The sequence below is a fragment of the Gopherus flavomarginatus genome, chromosome 1 (assembly GCF_025201925.1).
Source record: "Gopherus flavomarginatus isolate rGopFla2 chromosome 1, rGopFla2.mat.asm, whole genome shotgun sequence".
NCBI lineage: Eukaryota > Metazoa > Chordata > Testudines > Testudinidae > Gopherus > Gopherus flavomarginatus.
Window position 1 is genome coordinate 244,016,085 of NC_066617.1, and position 20,785 is coordinate 244,036,869.

General features: G+C 40.2%; 1 protein-coding gene across 4 annotated transcripts in view; it reads left to right on the forward strand.

The window, feature by feature from the left end:
• The window catches only part of LOC127039344 (P2Y purinoceptor 8-like), a 46,054-nt gene extending 25,796 nt beyond the window's left edge, over positions 1 to 20,258 (forward strand). For 3 of the 4 annotated variants that reach the window (XM_050932871.1, XM_050932901.1, XM_050932891.1), the window contains one exon: positions 14,983 to 20,258. In XM_050932871.1, the coding sequence (XP_050788828.1) occupies positions 15,049 to 16,122 (1,074 nt within the window). In that variant the 5' untranslated portion in view covers positions 14,983 to 15,048 and the 3' untranslated portion in view covers positions 16,123 to 20,258. Of the gene's footprint in view, positions 1 to 9,796; positions 9,916 to 14,982 lie in introns of all 4 variants that reach the window. The other variant, XM_050932880.1, reaches the window with a different exon arrangement.
• Positions 20,259 to 20,785: the final 527 nt, after the last annotated feature.

Below are 20,785 nucleotides of genomic sequence, written 5' to 3' on the forward strand. Positions count from 1 at the left end.
ATCCTTGTGGTCTACTTATTGATGGGCTAGCACCAGCAGGCATAAAAGGTCAAAAAGCAAGAAAGGCTTTTGTTAAAACCCCTCCTCTCTCCTCCCTTTCCACATTCTCTGCCTCCCATGTGCTATTGCTTGCACCTCTAGGAGTATGGCTACAGAGTGCACAGAAGTGAGCCTCCCAGTCTAGGTTGACAGAGCTCATGCTCTAAAAAATAACTGTGCAGACAGCACTTTAAAGTTGTGCCTTGGGCTAGAGCTTGGGCTCTGAAGCCTTGGGAGAGGAGGACACATGCTCAGAGCATTCTGCTGGCTGTGTAGACATACCCTTGAAGGTAATGCATTAACAGACTTGAGGGAATTCAGAGAAGAGCAACAAAAATAATGAAGGGCCTGGAAGAACACACTCATTTTCTCAGTTGGTGAAGATCGACTAGCTATTGCAATTAACAGTTTCTAAGGTGCCTCTCACCTTTGTACTTTATATCTGAGTAATTCTGTGCACAAAAATGCCATTAGATTCAGTGGGAGTTACATAAATGTAAGAGTTGCAGCCCCTAAGGTTATTGAGCCCTGGTCATCCCCATGATTACTTTAGAGAGTTCAGTGGCAATGCACGTGCCCTGAATTGCTCAGATGTAGAAAGATGGAAGCAGCACATGACTGTCCTGGAGATCTGTGTACCAAACACCACAGGGGAAAAGGGGGGGCATGGCCAGAGGGCAGTCAGCCATTGGGTCCCATGATTGCAATCTGTATCCTGTTGACTGTCCTATTAAAAAACTGCAACATTAATGATACAACATAGCAACTTCTCCTAGTAACAGGACTTTTACCAGATATAAAACCCATACGTAATTGACCAACATTCATAGAAAATACAGTGCCAGGAACATGGCCCTAACTTACGCTTCACACTGGGTGGGGTGACAAACAAAAGGAGAAGCTATGGCATGATGAGGGCTACAACAATGGAAGATCTTTTGGGAAAAACAGCAATTATATAGCCTGGGAGAATCACATAAAATGAGCGGAGTGAGCACACAACACTGGTCTGTAGGAACAAGGTGTGGGAGCATTGTCCAAAATGATAGTTGAGGACATTAGCATCACAGAGCGCTCACATTTCCAAGTGCCTGGAGTGGCATCACCTCAAATTCTCTGTGTGGGTCTAGTTGTCCCAGCAACACTTCTCCAATATACACGTTTACCTGTTCCCAATAGGGCAGTGACTTCAATGGGGTTGTGCACATGTCACTGAGAGATTATCACACATTTTGTGGAAATAACAAATGGGCATCAGAGTTAGGATGACCACTGTTTAGTCTGTCAAAAGCCGTATTCACCCACAAAAACTTATGCTCCAATATGTCTGTTAGTCTATAAGGTGCCACAGGACTCTTTGTTGCTTTTTACAGATCCAGACTAACACGGCTACCCCTCTGATGCTTGACACTGTTTGGTCTGTTTTTCTTTACCTCTGCTGTCTGTGTTTCTCCCTGACCTGTCCCTACTGCTTAGCTCTCGGCTCCTTTCTTTTCCGTACATTTATCTTTCTTCTTTTTTTTTCTTTTTAGGTATCCACTCATTCTTTTCAGTCCTCTTAATTCTGCCATTTTCCCTCTTTTTTATGTGCTCTTTTTTCTTTTTCTTCTGCTGTTGTGTTTTTCATCACTTTCTCCTTCACTTTTGTGCCTCAGTCCCCTCCCCCGCTCTTTATCCAGGATTGGTCAGAAGCGCTCCGTGTGTAAAAGACTGCAGAAGGTGAATACTCTAATACATTTCTCTTAGAGGTCTTTTTGCCTCATCCATGGGGAGTCTGACTAAGAATAGACAGATTCCTTCTGCATGCGGCAAAGCTCTTATGGAAGGAGCCTGATCAATTTTCCTTTCCAGCAGCAAAGAGTCAGATACAGAAGAAAATTAACTAGTCCAGGTCACTTTATATCTCACCAAGCTCAAAAGATCCTGCACAGGAGCTGTAGTAATTGTACTTTGTAGCCTGTTCGAGGGCAGGGGGATTGGCATATCCTGATGATTGACCAAACAGTAGAATAATTTTTAATTCATGTGTGAGCCAGATGCATACATTGATTGGACACATTTGGCCCATATGCCAGGAGTTTGCCTTGAGGAAAATAAAGAGGAGGCATTTTTGGATTATGTAAAACAGTCAGTCTCACAGGTAAACTGTGAGTGAATGATAAGAAAGATGAGCTGGACAATTACTAACAGCCAGACAAAAAGCCTGTCTTTTACATGCTTTGTTACATTTTCTTTTGAGTTTTATGTACGGCATTTTCATTTCAGAACCAAGAGATGTACTTTACAAAAATGGGTAAAACTGGTTAAAAAATATGGAGACAGAGTAAGAATGATCAATGTCAGGCAGATAAACCCTTTTTGGGACTCCAATTTTGTGGCTACTGATTTTCACATGCAATCATTCTATTATGCCTTGGATCTCCAAGAAACAAATCATGTTTTATTTGACTGATTTATATTCAAATAGGGTGCTCAGTGCTTCCCTCATTGCAGGAAGTGGCAAAACAGTTATGGGCTTCGAGCAAAGCTGGATCGGGCCTATACTCAGAACTCAGATAGATGCTTCTCTTTGATTGTATACACTGATTGCGGTATATAACTGCAGACTATTTATCTCTGTGATATTCTGGCACTAACATGTCTACAACAACACTGCTTAACAGTCTCTTGTTTTCATGTCAGAATAAATTCTGGGCTAAAGGCAACTGTTCTATTCTCATGACCCAGACACAGTTCTTGCAGCAACCTGTGAAATACTCTAGAGAATACACATAAGAAGGGAAGGCCTGTGAAAGATCTAAACACAGACTAACATAATGAAGGGCCCAGTCCTGACAAAAGTTATGTGCATGCTTATCTTTTGCACCTGAGTAATCCATTGGGGCAGATCTTCAGCTCGTGTAAATTGTCCTAGACACATAGCTTCAATGGAGCTATCACTATTTACACTACCTGAGGATCTGCCCCATTAACTTCAATGGGATTACTCACATGCTTAAAGTTTAGCACATGTGAACATCTTTGCAGGATCAGGGCCTAATTGCTAAAGTGACACATAAAACCTTAGGGAGACAAGCTGGGTGAGGTAATACCTTTTACTGGACCAAATTCTGTTGGTGAGAGAGACAGGCTTTCCAGTTTACGCAGAGCTCTTCTTCAAGTGTGGGGAACTAATTCAGAGTGTTCCCTGTGCAACCTCAAAAGTTTGTCTCTCACTCACCTTGTCTCTGTGATATCCTGGCACCAACATATCTACAACAACATGGCAAACATAAAAACCTTGTTTTTCAGTCAGATTGCAACGGCTATGTTTTAAAAACAAAGAGCTAAACCATGTGGTTGTAGTACAGAAAATTCACACACAAAGCAAAACATAAACATGTTTTTTTGTTGACACATGCCAGCCTTTAAGAAGGATTTATACATAGTTGTAAATCAAGTATAGTTCTATACAAATTGATACAGTGTACCAACAATTATAGCAACTCTATCACTGAATATGTAAATATAAACCTGCACTGGGATCCAGGGTTAAATACAGGTGGTAAGTATGAAACAGGTCTGCTGACGCTTATTTTCAGTTAGAAATAAGGCCTTAAAGCTTTTAGTATGATTAATAAACTGAAACCTGTCTTAAAAGCTCCCTCAAGGAGCTGAAAACAATTGGCTATTTAACTGAAATAATCCTCTAATAACTACAGAGTAGAATTTTACTCGTGTTTGTGGATACATTGGAGAGAACTCTTAAGATGGTATGTTCCCTAATAAAGGTAGTCTCTTTGTTATTGTTATCCTCATACTATTTAAAGGTCCCAACCCCACTGTTTTGAGCTCCGTATAAACACAATGAAAAGATGGTCCTGGCCCTGAGGAATATAATGTATAGATTTCACTGTAATAAAAATCATAGTGAAGCAATGCATGTCCACTCAATGGGGCTTACACACAGTCCCTTCCGCTCACAGGTCTCTATCACTAGATCTAAAAAACCTCTCTTTTATAGGTGAGATAGTAGGAAGTTGTGAATTCACAGGGACCAGCAACTCAGGGGAAGACCTAATTATATACACACTAGGTCACTGTACTACCTATTCTCCCATATTCTCCTAAGGTTCACAGGTGTTCGAGTTCTACTCATTGGGGCATTTGTAATGAACTATCATTGCATACATAGCCAGCAAAGTTATCAGTGGAGACTGAATCCAGAGCCTTCAGCGCTAAACATACTGACAGACTTCATCATGTCTTAAACTGAACAGCAACAACGACATACTGCCATATCCTTAATGCACAGAAAAGAGAAAAAGAAAGCAAATGTCTTTTACATGTGAGTTTTCTATTTGTGAAGATAAACTTTTAAAGTGTATGTACAGGTCTGACTGGATTCTTCAGTGGGCTGAATAGGTGAGGAAATGCTTGGCAAGAGATTCACAGAACAGGGAGAGAGAAAAAATAAGCCAGCCATTTAAACTGGGAAAAGTACACATTAGAATACTACTTATAATCTACAGAGTAAATATACAATTGTGGGCAGGATTTTTCCTGAATTTTGAGGAGTTTGTAAAAATATCTCCTTATATTAGCAACAGGCAGCCTCAGTGTACAAACTGTCACTCATTTCCTGGCCGAGGCAGGTCAGGCCATAAGGGAAATGAGCAACTGTACATCTTCCGCTTAGTTTCACCACAATCATATGATGCAATCACTAGTGCTAGAGAACAATCACAGACCGGAAGCCATAGTCTCTTGATCTCTGAATTAGACAATACTCAAAAGATTTAATACAAATGGAAACCAGTTAGTATATTAATTAAACTTAGCACTGATACAGTGCATTGTCAAAGCACTGTCTAATCATTAACAGATTAATTCTCATAACAACTTTTTGGGATGGTTAATTCAGTATCATTCTAAATCTCTACTGGGATTCCTTCTGGAACAGCATAGTTCTGCATTTCCCCTACCCCCTGTACAGGGCACAAATGAGCCTCTGGGGACTGGTTCCCCACTGCCATGCACACTGTATGATCATTTGGGAGCACTAGACAGGGACTTAGGAATGCCAGCCTATCGGCTGACCTTGGGCAAGTTACTTTCAGTCTAGGTGCCTCATTTCCACTGTAAAATAGGGATAATGACAATTCTTTTGTAAACCAGTTTGAGATCTATAGATGAAAATCACAATATAAAAGGTAGATTTTAGTATTTAGACCAGAGTGTAAAGTAGGTGTAAAATGCTGCCATTTTTCTTGATAGTGTTTTAAATCCACTTTTCACAGATGGAAAAGATTATACAAGTTTTGACTACACTAAGACCTGGTCTACACTACGGGGTTAGGTCAAATTTAGCCATATTAGGTTGATTCAAACATGAATGCGTTCACACAACCAACCCCCTTCTGCGGACCTAAAGGGCTCTTAAAATCGACTTCTGTACTCCTCCTCAGTGAGGAGAGTAGTGCTAAAATCAACTTTGCTGGGTCAAATTTGGGGTAGCATGGATGCAAATCAAGGATATTGGCCTCCGGGAGCTATCCTAGAGTGCTCCAATGGGACCACTCTGGACAGCACTTGAACTCTGATGCACTAGCCAGGTACACAGGAAAAGCACCAGGAACTTTTGAATTTCATTTCCTGTTTGGTCAGTGTGGCGAATTCAGCAGCACAGGTGACCATGCAATCCCCCACAGCATAGAATGTTTCTATGCTCCCCCACCATCTTCGTCCCAGAGGTTATTGCAGATTAGAAGGCGAAAAAAACACACTCGCGATGACATGTTTTCTGAGCTCATGCAGTCCTCCCATGCTGATAGGGCACAGTTTAATGCATGGAGGTATTCAGTGGCAGAAGCCAGGAAAGAATTAAGTGAGCGCAAAGAGCGGAGGCAGGATGAGATAATGAGGCTAATGGGGGAGCAAACAGACATGATGAAGCGTCTGTTGGAGCTGCAGGAAAGCCAAAAAGAGCACAGGCCCCTGCTGTATCCACTGTATAACCACATGCCCTCCTTCCCATGTTTCATAGTCTTCTCACCCAGATGCTCAAGAACACGTGGGGGGAGGCTCCAGGCAACTCCACTGCAAAGGGTGGCCCAAGCAACAGAAGGCTGTCATTCAAACAGTTTGATTTTAGTGTGGCTACAGTAAGCAATGTGGCTTTGTCCTTCCCTCTTCCCCCACCCCACCCCACCCCACCCGTGCTACCTTGTCCGTTATCTCATTTTTTTTAATTAATAAAGAAAGAATACATGGTTTCAAAACAATAGTTACTTTATTTCAAAGGGAGGAGGGTGGCTGGCTCACAGGGATTTAAAATCAACAAAGGAGGAGGGTTTGCATCAAGGAGAAACTATTGTCACACCGAAACCTGGCCAGTCATAAGACTGGTTTTCAAAGCCTCTCTGACATGCAGCGTGCCTTGCTGTGCTCTTCTAATCGCTCTGGCTGCTTGGCTCACAGTAGCCCCCACAGTAGACTTGCCCACAACAGCAGTGATCACGGTGAGCTGAGCGCGCTCCATGCTTGCCATGGTATGGCGTCTGCATAGGTAACCCAAGAAAAAAGGCGAGAAACGATTGTCTGTCATTGCTTTCACAGAGGAAAGGGCAACTGATGACATGTACCCAAAACCACCCACGACAACGTTTTGGCCCCATCCAGCATTAAGAGCTTAACCCAGAATTCCAGTGAGTGACTGGAGACTGCAGGGACTGTGGGATAGCTACCCACAGTGCACCACTCCATAAGTTGATGTTAGCCCAAGTAGTGAGGACGCACTCCACCGACTTAATGCTCTTAGTGTGGACTTACACAATTGACTGTATAAAATCAATTTCTAAAAACTGACTTCTATAAAATCAACCTAATTTCATAGGGTAGTCATACCCTAAGGCAACAATGACTATACTTGTCTATATTTAAAGTTGAGCCAATTTAACTCAGGACTTGTCCACATGAGAAAGTTGTACTGGTTTAAACCTAAGATGTGACCTGAAATCAATTTAGTTAAACAGGTGCAAACTGCTGTAAGGACATTCTTATTTGGGCTTGGGTGGCTGTTTTCAGTTTAGCTTAAATTGTTGGTCTAAGACAAACTGAAATAAACCACTCCTGAAGTAAGTGCATTGTGGTTCTTGCACTGGTTTAGCTAAATATATTTAAAATCCTATTTTAGGGCTTGTTTACATAGTGCAATGCACACTGAGGGGTGTGTGATTTCTAAAGTGCACTGTGTTGCACACTAACTGGTCCATGTAGACTCTGCTGGTGTGCACTAAAAGTTCCCTAGTGCGCCTTAACGTAGTGCTGTTTGAAACACTAGGGAATTTTTAGTGCACACCAGTAGAGTCTACATGGACCAGTTAGTGTGCAACACATTCCTGTGCTTTAGAAATCACACCCCCATAGTGCACATTGCTGGAGTGTGTTGACAAGCCTTACATGACAACGGTGCAGCTTCTGTGTATGTGGACAAGGCCAAAAAGTGCAATTATAAACTGATTCACTGGAGCAGTGCAAAACTTTGTGTGGACACTTCATTTGACTGAAACCAATGTCAATTTCGCTTAATTTGACAAGTCAGTAAGTCAAGTTAAAACCACCTGAGTCAGGTTGCAATTAAATTAAGAGGGTGCCCACAGAGTTTTGCATTAATTTAACTGAGTGTTTATACCAAAAATTAAACTGATGAACTCTTAAATACTCTCAAAGTCTAAGGCCCTTTTCTAAAAATGTTCCCCTCCTGCAGCAACATTTGGAGTCCTGGAGCCAGATCTTCACTCCACTGACATCAACATTTAAATCAGAGCTTTGCCTAATTACACCAGCTGAGGTTCTGGGCCTTAGTATAGACAAGGCTCATTTTTAAGACCAACATGATTGGACTTGTTCTGAGCAGATTTAATTGACTTGATGTGTAAGATGGCGGTGGCCATGGGAACCTTTTCTAGATTGAGGCTCTCAATGTTGCTAATACCAGTAGAGCTACCAGCATTGCTGATTCAGTGTTAGTAAAGGTAAAAATTAAAAAAAAAATGTTCCCTTAGTATTGACAAGAAGCCTGTGCAATAGTGTTCTGTGAAAACAGATTCATGAAGCATGTTAAGAAATCCAGGAAAGAGACAGGAAACTAAAAGCTATCTGTTTACAGTTAATAAAAACTCCTTAGCTAGTCTAACAGATTAACACAACATTGCTTGTTTTTTCCCCTTCTACATGCGTAGATTTCACACCTAAGACTTTTTTGGCTGGCATATGCAAATCTGGTCATTGGAGTAAATAAGATAAATCCGCACTTCATGATAACTGAAATGCTCTTTATTTGATGAAAATAAATTTCTCTTGCAAATGTAGGTGGTTGTGCTTGAACTGGTGTTTTCTCTGAGCTCAATCTTTTGCAGGTCTCAGGCACTGAGGTCTGGAATATGAGGGAGCTGGTGACTCTTATACATATGTTTTCACTGAAAAAAACAGTTGTGTTTTCACCTAAAGATAATTTGAGACAACTAACTCAATGTAGAATCCTAGTGGAGACAAGGCACAGGTAGTTTTATCTTGACTTAGCTAGTTGAGGTCAATCCTGTAGCCTCACCTATAGCTTACCCTAACTAGCTACCTCAGGTTAAAACCTATAGTGTTTTATTGATCTCCACTAGGATTTTACATTGAGAATGTAATGAAAAATAAGAACTATGGTTTTGTTTTCATCCTTCAAAGGTCAAAATGTAATAGGTAAGAAATGATGTAACTATTTAGTGTTAAATTTTCAGAAGTGCAAATCTGAATCCACAGGCATGTGCATAGAAGGCAGAATTTGCAGGCGCCCATAATTTTGGGGGTTTTTTTTAAAGGAAGGGAGCTAAAAATTGGTGAAAATTAAGAGTTATGCCCATATGATAGTACAACCACAAGCTCAGTAAGCAAAAATTGTGCCTTGATTTTTGCAGAGACATTTTCAAAAATACCCCAGGCATTAGGAAACAGTGTAAGGCAGATGGCAGCAGAGGTCCCAGTATAAAGCAGAATGATTAGTTCAGAAAAGGCTTGGGCCTAGATCCAAAGACTGAGGCATTGTGATGCAGAGAATAAGAGTGCATAACTTTTAGGTGCCTAGAAAATCACAGGAACACATTATATAGACTGCCTGGGGAGAGATAGGAGCTTTCGAATGTGATCCACAAAATCCAGCATGCTAGGCAGGTAGCCAGCTAAGCTAGCCAATGGGAGATGCTGATGTCAGGGATATCCACTAAGCCCTGTGGCGTTCTCCAAGATCAGTGCCTAACTCCAGAGAGGCATCCATGAACGGGAACCCACTGCCTGGAGTCAGGTAGCTTAGGCACCTAAGTAGTTTCTTGCAGAAGTGAGTTAGGTGCCTGTCTCGCTCCACATAAAACACCTGGAGGAGGAGGAGGTGGTGCCCACCTAATAGCTTTTAGCCCAGTGGTCAGAGCACTCATCTGGGATATGGGACACCCAAGTTCAATTACTTTTATGGCTATTGGGAAGAAAGGAGCTGAACAGGGTCTCAGGAGATGGCTCTAACCACTGAGCAGAAAGTCAGATATGGGGCTTCCTCAATCCCTCCTGTTGAAGCTGTATCAGTGTGGATAAATAGTGAAAGGGTCACTAGAGGAGGGGCATTGGATCCTGGGTCTCCTATATGGGTGCCTGAGCCACCAGGCTACAGCATCATTCTCACTCTCTTCCTCTCTCTTTCTGGCCTCATAACTATTTAAATATTTATCCACTTCCACAGTGGAACAGTCTCCCACAGCCCATGCACCACCTTCTGCTGCTATCAGATTTTGCATGGGACCCAATCCAGTAGGTAGCCTTTGGGCACAACTACCGGATCAGGCCCTGTCTGCAAGTTAGGTAGGTGAACGCCTGTCTACCCCCAACACCTATGTACTTTTGTGTCTTGGTGCCTCAATGACTATCCTGTGAAGGTGGGCCCCTCAAACATCACTGCCGCATGCGGGGCAAAAAGGGAAAGAAAAGAGACACAGCTCGAGAAGGGCAAAGAAATAAAAGGTGGTTCTAGAAAAGAAGGAATCCTCTGAAAGAATCACTTTTCAGGATTCAGCTGTCCAGCCACGTTGTCACTTAAGCCCGAACATAAGCAAGTCCCATCACATGCCTCTGAGAGCTGCCTTAACTGTCAGAACATGTGGGGAAATACAGAGGACACAGAAATAGAAAATGAAAACTTTTAACAGATGAAAACAATAATAAATTTGTAGAACAAGAAAAAATTTACAATCCTGTTTTCTTCTTGCATGTTTAAATTTAAACAGGAAAAACTCAATGGCAAATTAAAAGGATGAGATAATAGAAAAGGAAACAATAATCGTATGTTCAGTCCTCTCTCCCATATCAAGTCCATCTAAGAAGACCTGGCAGACAAAAACAGAAGACAAGACTTTAGAGAAAAGCACATTGCAATAATGGAAAACCACTAAGTAAAGCCATCACCTCAGTTTGTGGCTATCCCAGAGAACAGCTTAGATTCAAGGTCTCTATTGTAGTTTTCTCCGGCTATGTCTTTGCTGCAAATATAGTGTGTTGTCATATTGAGATAGCTATCTTAATGTAAAATGCTAGTGTAAACAAGGGCACAGGTCATTTTTATTTCTTTAGCTAGACTAGGGCAATGCTAGGTCTCTCACTTAGAGGGTATAGCTCTGTATAGTGATGAAAATAATCAAGGTAAAAGATACAGTGCCTTGTCTCCACTAGGATTTTACATCAAGCTAGCTATCTGCATGTGAAAACATACCTTTTTTTTTTTCCAGTGGAGATAGAGTCTTATTAACTTTGCAGTAACCAAACCCTGGGCTGATAAACATCTCTGCCTGTGAGAGTTTATTCACAGTGAATATCTCAGTCTGCACCCCCAAAGTTTATATTTAGCAGAATGAGGTTATTACAACTAGGGAGCACTCACCAGTTATTAACTTAGGCCCTGTTGCAGTAAAGCACACACTTAATTTTAAGCATACACTTATGTCTATCCTTATTGAACAAAGCACATAAGCACATTCTTTAGTTCAATGGGATGTAAGCATGTATTTAAGTGCTTTACTGAATCAGGAACTAAAAGCAGGCCATACTATATTTCAGGAACAGAAACTGAGATGTGATAATGAGGTTCTTTTCTTCTCTTTTTCTTTGAAAACCCATTGCTCTACCTAGCTACCTATTGAGTATTTCTAACTCTTCTTGCAGAATGGTACCTCTCCCTGCAACTTCTCCATCTTCCTCACATATAATCAGAAAAGGAAATTCATTCACTTGGAATACTGTGCCTCATTGACCAAATGCCCTGTCACCAATCTAGTGATCCAGAGGCTCCGTGTAGAATTAAATCCTCAGCTGAATATTTACCAACTGTGTGGTTTTCATTATGTTTTTTCCTTCTTTGCTTATATTTAGGAAACCAACCTGTCTTCCAGGGATGGAACAATGTCCTCAATACATATGAAACCAATAAAAAGTCTTCTGTGTTGTTTAATGTTTAAGCTTTTCTATTTAGTTTGATGTATTTATTTTATCAGGATGTAATAAATGTGCTATAGAATAAGAGTAAATTGAAAGGCATTCTACTATCTGATCTCAAGCTTTCACTTTCCTTTGATGATCAATCAGAGATATTACAGGAAAGTAAAGAATATTTTGTGTTATCTTGTTATAAGAAAAACAGGGTTTCTCTAATACTCTAGTACTCTCGGATTATCTCCACCTCAGAGACACATGAGGTGAGACAGACCTGTAAGGATACCTAGCAGCAAGTTGCCTGGTCTCACTACAGAGGAAATGTGAATTCCTTGTGAGTGAGGGTGAGATTGTGCCAGAACTTGTCAGTGTGAAATCTTATTAGTTTTAGATAGGCTTAGACTAAGGCATCCAGTCCAAACCTGAACTCAAAACTTTGTAGATTCACTCAAGACTGAGTATTTGTTGTGCCAGTCATAAGTTTCACACATGCACTTGGTGATGTATTGACTACAAGAGAACAAATGTGTGAGAGGAAAACCATCTGTTTTATTTAGCACTTTCATATGAGGAAAATAGACATTTCTTTTGGTGTTACCCTACTGTGAGAAAAAGCCCACAGTCCCATCTCCTTTCTTTTTTTCCCATTTGGATAAGGATATTGCTGTTATTGTGTGATTTACATTTGGCTGCCAATTGGAGGGGCAGGTGGAAATTACAGCTCCTGTCACCAGAGCTAACATGCAGGTGGTCATCTTTACTCGCACATCAGAAGAAAAATCTGATTTTACATAAGCTACAAGGAGCTGTGGTATTGGGATGTGGCTGATGAGAGACAAGTATGATCAGAAGAAATCCCTTCTATGCTACAACTTCAGAGTGCTTATGAGGACTCAGATCATCTTACCATCACAAGTTAACTGAAATAAATCAATCCATATAACCCTCCATAAAAGTCCATATTAAGACAAGAGAAAGCTTAACTGCTTAAAACCCCTGTCTTTTGATATCTGAGAACCCAGAAATTGAGAGGAGTGGCAATGAGACTTTTGCTCCCTTTTCTCTTCCACATTTGAAAACCCCTTAGTCAGATGTTCTGTCTAATTAGTAATCCTTCTAATGCACCTGTCAGCAAGGTACAAGCATAACCGTGACATTTTAACATGAATATTTTTGTGTATAAACTATGTGTAAAGTTTAAAATTTCAAATAGTTCTTTGACAAATTCTCCCCATTCAACCCATGAAATTCCACTAATTTCAATTGTGTTGGAAGGATATAACTGAAGGAAAAGTCTTCAGCAGTAAGAAAAATATGTCATGAATAAACCCAACTCTAACCCAAATATGGTTTTAAGCACAAAAATTACTACAATTTTTTTTAATGTCACGTATTGAATTTTCAGGTTGGACAACAGGTGACAGGAGGACATAAAAATTGTACAGAAAAGCATGAAAATATACACACTAAACAAAAACAGACACAATATAGGGACAATTAAACTAGATCAACACACTTCAGGCAACTGCCCTTTTTGGTAGTTAGACCATTTAAATTTATCTATGTTAAGAAAAGTAATCAAAGAGGAAGGATAGTCTGCTGGTTAGGGTAACTGTCAAAGACTCGAGGGACCTGGGTTTAGTTCCCAGATTTATCAAAGATTTCTGGTGTGGCCTTGCACAAGTCATTTAGTTTCTCTGTGCTTCAATTCCCTTGCTGAAAGATGGGAATAGTAATGCTGCATGTGTTATGCAGAGGTCAGAGTAGATGATCCTAATGCCACCTTCTAGATTTACAGTCTATGAGAAAGCTGATCAGACTTCTGCAATTTTTTTCTGATTCCAGTCATTCTTGTCATCTGTTCTTCCAGTGCCTACTTATGTCATATGCCACTGTGGTCCTGATCCAGTAAGACACTTAAGCACAGTGCCATTAGCTTATACTCACATGCTTTAAGTTACACATCCATATAAAGATTTGCTGGATCAGAGCCTACAATAAAAGTTTTTCTGTAAAAGCCATGGACAGACTGAGGGGGGAGAGAGACTTCTGCACGTGCTGCACTTCAACAGTTTTGTGTCAGGAAGTGACTTGGCAATTCCCTCTTAAAAACAGAGGGCCAGTTTCACTTCTGGTGTAACTCCACTAACACGAATGAAATTCAGCTGTGATGAATTTGCTTCTAAGGGTTTTGTGCAATTGTGATCATGGGATTCAGTTATTTCTTGGCATGTGTTAATTTCTTTTCATGTGAATTGCATATTAGAACTTATCTCTGGGTTCTTGTAGATTCTGCCTCTTGTCTGCCTTGTTCTGTGTCTCAGATTACTTAGCAAGACCCAAACACACTGAGACTACAAACCCTGAGAGGACAAACAACGACTGATGTTATCTGTTTGATACAGACCCTTATTAGTATCAAGTCTTTTTTAGTACATTTGAATTATCGTATGTTAAAAGGATTCCAAGGCTGCTAACTCTAAAAAAAAAAAAAAAAAAATTGGGGAATTTAAGGCTACACAGGGTTCATGCTCTCAACCCCCTCCCTTCTGTCTTTGTAGCCCCTCATAACTCCTTGTCTGATTTCAGCTTGTAAAATCTTTGGGGCAACAGTCATACAGTTTAGTCGATTCTGGCAGAAGTCTAGAAAGTTTTGGGGCACTATGAGAAATAACTAATAATTAAAACATTCATCAATAGTTGCCACCAGCTGGATATAGTGGGTCCTACAGGCCTTTCTACACTACTATCAGTCCCCACTGCTGCCAGTTGCATTAGCCTTGGCCTTATTCTGGGCTCCTGTTACGTCCACCATAGAGTTCTTCTATTGTTATGTGCAGTGTTGTAACCACGTGAGTCTCAGGATATAAGAGAGACAAGGTGGGTGAGGTAATACCTTTTATTAGACCAACTTCTGTTGGTGGGAGAGACAAGTTTTCGAGCCACACAGAGCTCTTCTTCAGGTCTGGGAAATATACTGAGTGTTTTCCAGACCTGAAGAAGAGCTCTGTGTGGCTCGAAAACTTGTCTATCTCACCAACAGAAGTTGGTCCAATAAAAAATATTACCTCACCCGCCTTGTCTCATCACAGAGCTAACTTTTGATCTGTCATTTCCCTTTCTCTTCTTTGGCTGCAATGCATTCACATCTTTGACCCCACACTGTTGTTGGACAAACACAGGAATATAAAGTGGGAATGGTAAAGGGCAGCCAGAATTTGGGAGTGAAATCCTGTCCCCACTGAAGTTAATGGCAATTTTGCCATGACTTCAATAGGGCTAGGATTTCACACTTAATATTTTCCAGAGCGATGTAATGACAGTTCAATTCAAAAGTAACTTGAAATGTGAGTGTAAATAATGCTATTGTTTTACATTTAATTAACAGGGAAAATGTATTTTAACTATTGTTTTGACTTATCTCTTCTCTTTATATTTGCCTTTTAGATTTTAACTGAACTCTCATGATATGATCCAGAAGGCTTTTAAGAATCAACAATTTCCTTTTCCATAATGCATACAAATAAATCCCAACTGGATGATGAAACATTGGCCATGCTTCAGAACAGAGCTATTGCAATCACCCTCCCAGCTGTGTACTCCTTGGTGGCCCTCATCAGCATCCCTGGGAACATGTTTTCCCTTTGGGTGCTCTGCTGCCACATCAAACCCAAGACACCTTCAGTTATCTTCATGATTAACCTTAGCATCACAGACCTCATGCTGGCTTGCTGCTTTCCCTTCCAGATTATCTATCACATCAAGAACAACAACTGGATCTTTGGTAAGAGTCTTTGCAGCTTAGTCACAGTGATGTTCTACTCAAACATGTATTCTTCTATACTCACCATGACCTGCATCAGCATAGAGCGGTTCTTGGGAGTGGTGTATCCCATGAAGTTAGTCAAGTGGAGAAGAAAGAGATATGCACTTGCTACCTGCCTGGGCACGTGGGCTGTTTTGCTATTGGCCCTATACCCACTGGCAAGCACAGATCTGACCTATGAAGTAAAAGCACTAGGGATTATAACTTGTTTCGATGTGCTTAAATGGGACATGTTGCCCAATGTTATGGCATGGGCAACCTTTCTTCTGACGCTGTTTGTTCTTCTCTTCCTGATCCCATTCATAGTGACGGTAGCTTGCTACATTGGCATTATTCGGAAGCTCATTCAGACCTCTAGCAGATACGGTAGCAGGCAGAAGACTAGGTCTATTTACCTTGCTGGAATTGTCCTCTTGGTATTTGTCACTTGCTTCGCCCCTAATAACTTTATTCTACTTGTGCACATGATTAGCCGTCTCTTTTTGAGCAAGAGTTTCTACCCTGCTTACAAGCTCACCCTATGCCTCAGTTGCCTGAACATCTGTATAGATCCATTCATTTACTATTTTGCATCCAAAGAATTTTATCAGAAATTTATGCAGGTAATAGGTCATAAGGTACTGCTCACTGACAGTCTGGAGACCAGAAGGGAAAGCTTATTTTCTGGCAGGACAATGTCAGCCAGGTCAATGTCAAGTGGGCCTATGGAAGGGTTAGATGGAGTTAAGGTATGTTTGCAAAGGCAAGAAAGTGTTTTTTAACTACAGACTTCAAATCAGATGTGGGAAGGTAGTAGTAAGTTCTCAGTGGAGAAAGAAAGGGATTTTTCGTAAATGATATTCTGATAAACATCAATGCCCATAGCAATAATAGTCCAACCACAGTGAACAGCAAGTATCTCACACATGTCAAAAATCAGTAACTACTTGCTGGGAAGGAATAGAGAAGGAGTAAGATGAACCAAAATTATCAAAGGAAGAAAGTGATCCAGTCCAAGTCCAGTGATCCAAGACAAAACTGACAAACAAGGATGCAGATAGAATTAATTCTACTGAACACTTCTGAATATGATCAGAAAGCAAGGACAAACCAAAAGTACTTTCAGAATCTGAGATCTCAGTGCTTAACCAAATACTTATGGATCTCACTTATCATACTAAAGGAAAATAATGTTAAAGTGGGTTTGGGGGCAGGGAGTTGCCTTTGTAAATAATATGTTAATTGCTTATAGAAGTATGATTTTCTCTTTTGTGTTGCAGAAAAAGAATGAATATATCTTGCCATTTTATCATGAATATATTATGTGTAGCCACTATGAACTCATCACAACACTTACGTATCACTCGCTTGATTTATACACAGCCTAACCTAACCACATTAACCTTCAAAGAGGTTAGCTTGGTTAATAGTTATTTATTTCAATTTTGTCTATAGAAATATCTCGTAAAATGAAGTAAAAAAGAAAGACCAACGTCAGTACCCTAAACCACATCAACGCCCCAGCTGCTGAGTGGGTTACATCACTGTTAGAACTAGACACTTCTAAGGAGGGAGGTGAAGTGCAGATGGCTTACATGGCAATTTTCTCACAAAGACCCACTACACTAAGATTGCAGAGCTGGCATTCACTTAACATACTTTAGTTGTTTGTTTTACAATGGGCCAAACTCTATGGTCCTGTACTGAAAACAGTTCCCACTGCAGTCAGTTCGAGTATTGCTTTATGTAGTTTATTTTGCTTTCCTCTAGGAGCTAGTTCAGATAATGGTCCAGATTCTCATCTAGTGTAAAGGGGAGTAATCTCATTTATCTCAATTGCATTACGCCAATATAAACAAGCTGAAGATTTGTCTCCCGAATCTTGGCATTACCTCATCTGCTTTTGATACTTTACATGTTTGGACTACAGGTATTACAGACAGAAAGAAAGGCACTGGGCAGTTGAAATTTACCAACCTTCCTGCAGCTAGCTCATGTATTATTAGTGCAGTGGTATGTTCAGACCCTCAGTAACCTGTCCCAAAATATTGCATCATACCATGCTACTCCTCATATCTCAGAAATTGAATGGTTGTTTAGAAATACAATAAAACAGCATCTATGTTTTTCTTTTTAATCTCAAATGACTTTTTTCCTATTTTTTAATTTGAAATTGTGCATAATTTCAACACTCATTAAAATGAGGAGCAAATGACACTTGTTAGAGCCAAGCAAGCTCCCCCTCACCACTGGGCCAAAACAACTCAACAGTACTTCTAATATCCTAGTGCTTGATCTAACTCTCAGTGAGCTCAGCAGGAAACTTTCCATTGACACTGATATAAGCGTTGGATCAGGCCTCAAGTAATTGGCCAGCCTGGAGCAGCGACCGCCAGCTATGTGAACTGTGTGGTAGTTCCGTAACGTGGACAAAAACATTTAAAAGGTGCCAGACCACTAAAAATTTATCTGCCTTTTCATCTAAAGTATGATTCAAACTCAGCAATACAAATGTTATTAGTTCCAAACATTAGTCTTGTGCACCATCTACTTTCTAACCCATGCTTTGTTATAGTCACTGGATAACCAAAAAACTTGTTTTAGAATTTATAAGGATTTTTCCTACCTATTATCCTCCCTGTCAAAGAGTCAAGTACTGATGGAGATTACAACCAAGATGAAAAGCAACACATATTAGTGCTTTACAGTATAACCTCAGAGTTAGGAAAACCTCGGGGAATTGAAGTTGTTTGTAACTCTGAAATGTTTGTAACTGCAAACAAAACATTATGGTGGTTCTTTCAAAAGTTTACAACTGAACATTGGCTTAATACAGCCTTGAAAATTTACTATGCAGAAGAAATATGCTGCTTTTAACCATCTTAATTTAAATGAAATAAGCACAGAAACAGTTTCCTTACCTTGTCAAATCTTTTTTTTTTTAAACTTTCCCTTTATTTTTTAGTAGTTTATGTTTAACACAGCACTGTACTCTGTTTGGTTTTTTGTTTTTGTTTTTTGTTTGTTTGTTTGTTTGTTATTGGTTTTTTGTGTCTTTGCTGGTGCCTGATTGCATACTTCTGGTTCCAAAGAAGGTGTGTGGTTGACTGATCAGTTCGTAACTCTGGTGTTCGTAACTCTGAGATTCTACTATCGTTCTAAAGTTACCTGAAGTGTTTTATGTCACTTCTCAGTAATATTTTTAAGCACTCCATGAAAATTCTGCTTATCTTTAAAAAAATACACTCCACATTAACTTTCTTTAAGCAGATGGGAAGTTATCTGGTATGGCACAGAAAGAAAGAAAGAAAGAAAGAAGCAGATAAAGTACTAATTTATAATAATAAGTACACAATGAAAGCATAATATTTTTAAAAATTAATACTCAAAAGAGGGAGGATGCACATTATGTGAATTTGAGGCATTTGGATATGTATTCTATTTATTTACTGTGTCTGAGAAGATTCTGAGAACAGATTCTCTTTAAGCTATCCCACATTCATCATCTAGAAATTCAGTGAGTTTATTTATGTCTTGCAAATGTGCTTATAGGTTTAGTAGCACATGGTTTCACTTTGCTATTTGAGCTATTCAGCCATCAGCTTTCAAGAATTCCAGCATTCTTGCTATCAAATCGGTATTCTACACTTATGATGGCAGCAGTTTTGCTCTGGATTACATACTTAAATATCCAGGGGGGTTTAAATTCAATTATTGTCCAATTAAAATTTGCTAATTTCCCCTAGCTCTAGAGCAGATTTTTTTATGTGCTTTAGTTAGGGCCCAATCCTGTCAGGGACTGAATGCTCTGAACTGTCACTCTCTTCAAAAGGAGTTTGACAGTGCAGAAACTTTGCAGGATCAGACCCTCACAGATTTATGGTTTCAGAAATGCTGAAATGGTCTTTCTGCAATAAAAAAGGTCAGCCACAAGTGACTGAAAATGCGCTGTCCCTCATCCCCATACAGCCCTTCAGACCACTGCATCTTTCTTCTGGTGCACTAATGTCTCAGTCAGGGGCCAGGACTGTTGATTGTTCACCACAATATCTGTTAAATTACCACTATGGGCTAGATCTCAGAGTGCCTACTCCAGGGCTGCCCGGGGGGGAGGGCAATTTGCCCCAGAACCCTGGGCCCTGCAGGGCCCCCCATGAGAATATAGTATTCTATAGCATTGCAAATTTTTTTTTATGGAAGGGGCCCCCGAAATTGCTTTGCCCAGGCCCCCTGAATCCTCTGGGTGGCCCTGACCTACTCAGGCAAAACTCCTATCAAAGTCAGTAGGACTGTTGCCTGACTGAAGAACATAGCATCTGGCTCTATGTACATAGTCTTTAGGACTCGGTAGTGCATGTTGTGAAGGTAATTTGCTATAAAATGTATTTCTGTTTTCGTGAGGAGCAGTCTGGGGAGATGTTCTTTGAACCACTGAAAATATTCTCTTGCCACCTTGTTACCCTCATATTCAACATGCATACAGGGCCATTTAGAAGGTTTGTGAGGAGCCATGGGATACATTTACGTTTTGAGCTAGAGGTGTAACTTCCAGCTCAGGTAAACATACATATGCTAGCTACCATATCACCTGAGACCCTCGGTATGTGCTTGGGGTGACTAGCCCCTCCCACCTTAGCTACACGGATATTTTCAGCTTGCTAGCTCCATCACAGCTAGTGTGCATACATCCACATAAGCTCAACATGACACCCATAGCTTGAAGTATGGATACAGTGCTTTCACTCTGGGGAAAAGTAGACTGCTAAGGAAGTTGGACCTTTTGTTTATTAATTGTTTGGATAGTTGATTACATTTTGGGATGATTGTATAGGCTTCTGATTTTTTTATATTTGCTGTATGATATTGCTGTGAAAATGCCTACTGTAGTTAATAAAATAAATATAAAGGCCCATTTTAAGTATGATTTCTCTGTGTGTGTTTACAATGTATGAGTTACTCCCAACTTGTAACAGGGCGGGGCAGCTAAATATGAAGTAACAGAAGTTTGTTTTCCATTTCTATTATGTCTTTAGATTATTTTTTCCTTTACAGTTTCCTCAGTTTTCCCAAGCATCTTGAAGGCTGAATATTTTGCATTTCTGTTCACTTCTTTTTTCCTTATAGAAACCAGGGCCAGCATTACCATTCACACTTTCCTCAATCAAACTTGTAAAGCAGATTTTAAAAATACCACAAAACAAAACTTGAGCCTTGCAAAGGCCTGGGCAGTCCCTGCACACCCTCAGTGTGGCACTACAGGTGTGTGCCCTACCTTAATTTCCCCTAACTGGCAACACTGCATTCACTATAACAAACTGAGGCAAGGAAGAGCCAATGCACATGAACAAATAGCATGTCCCCTTTTTAATAAGGCTTCAGAACAAGAGCTATTAAAACAATTCATAAGGTACATCCACAAAACAAAGTCTCTGAACCTGCTCTGCT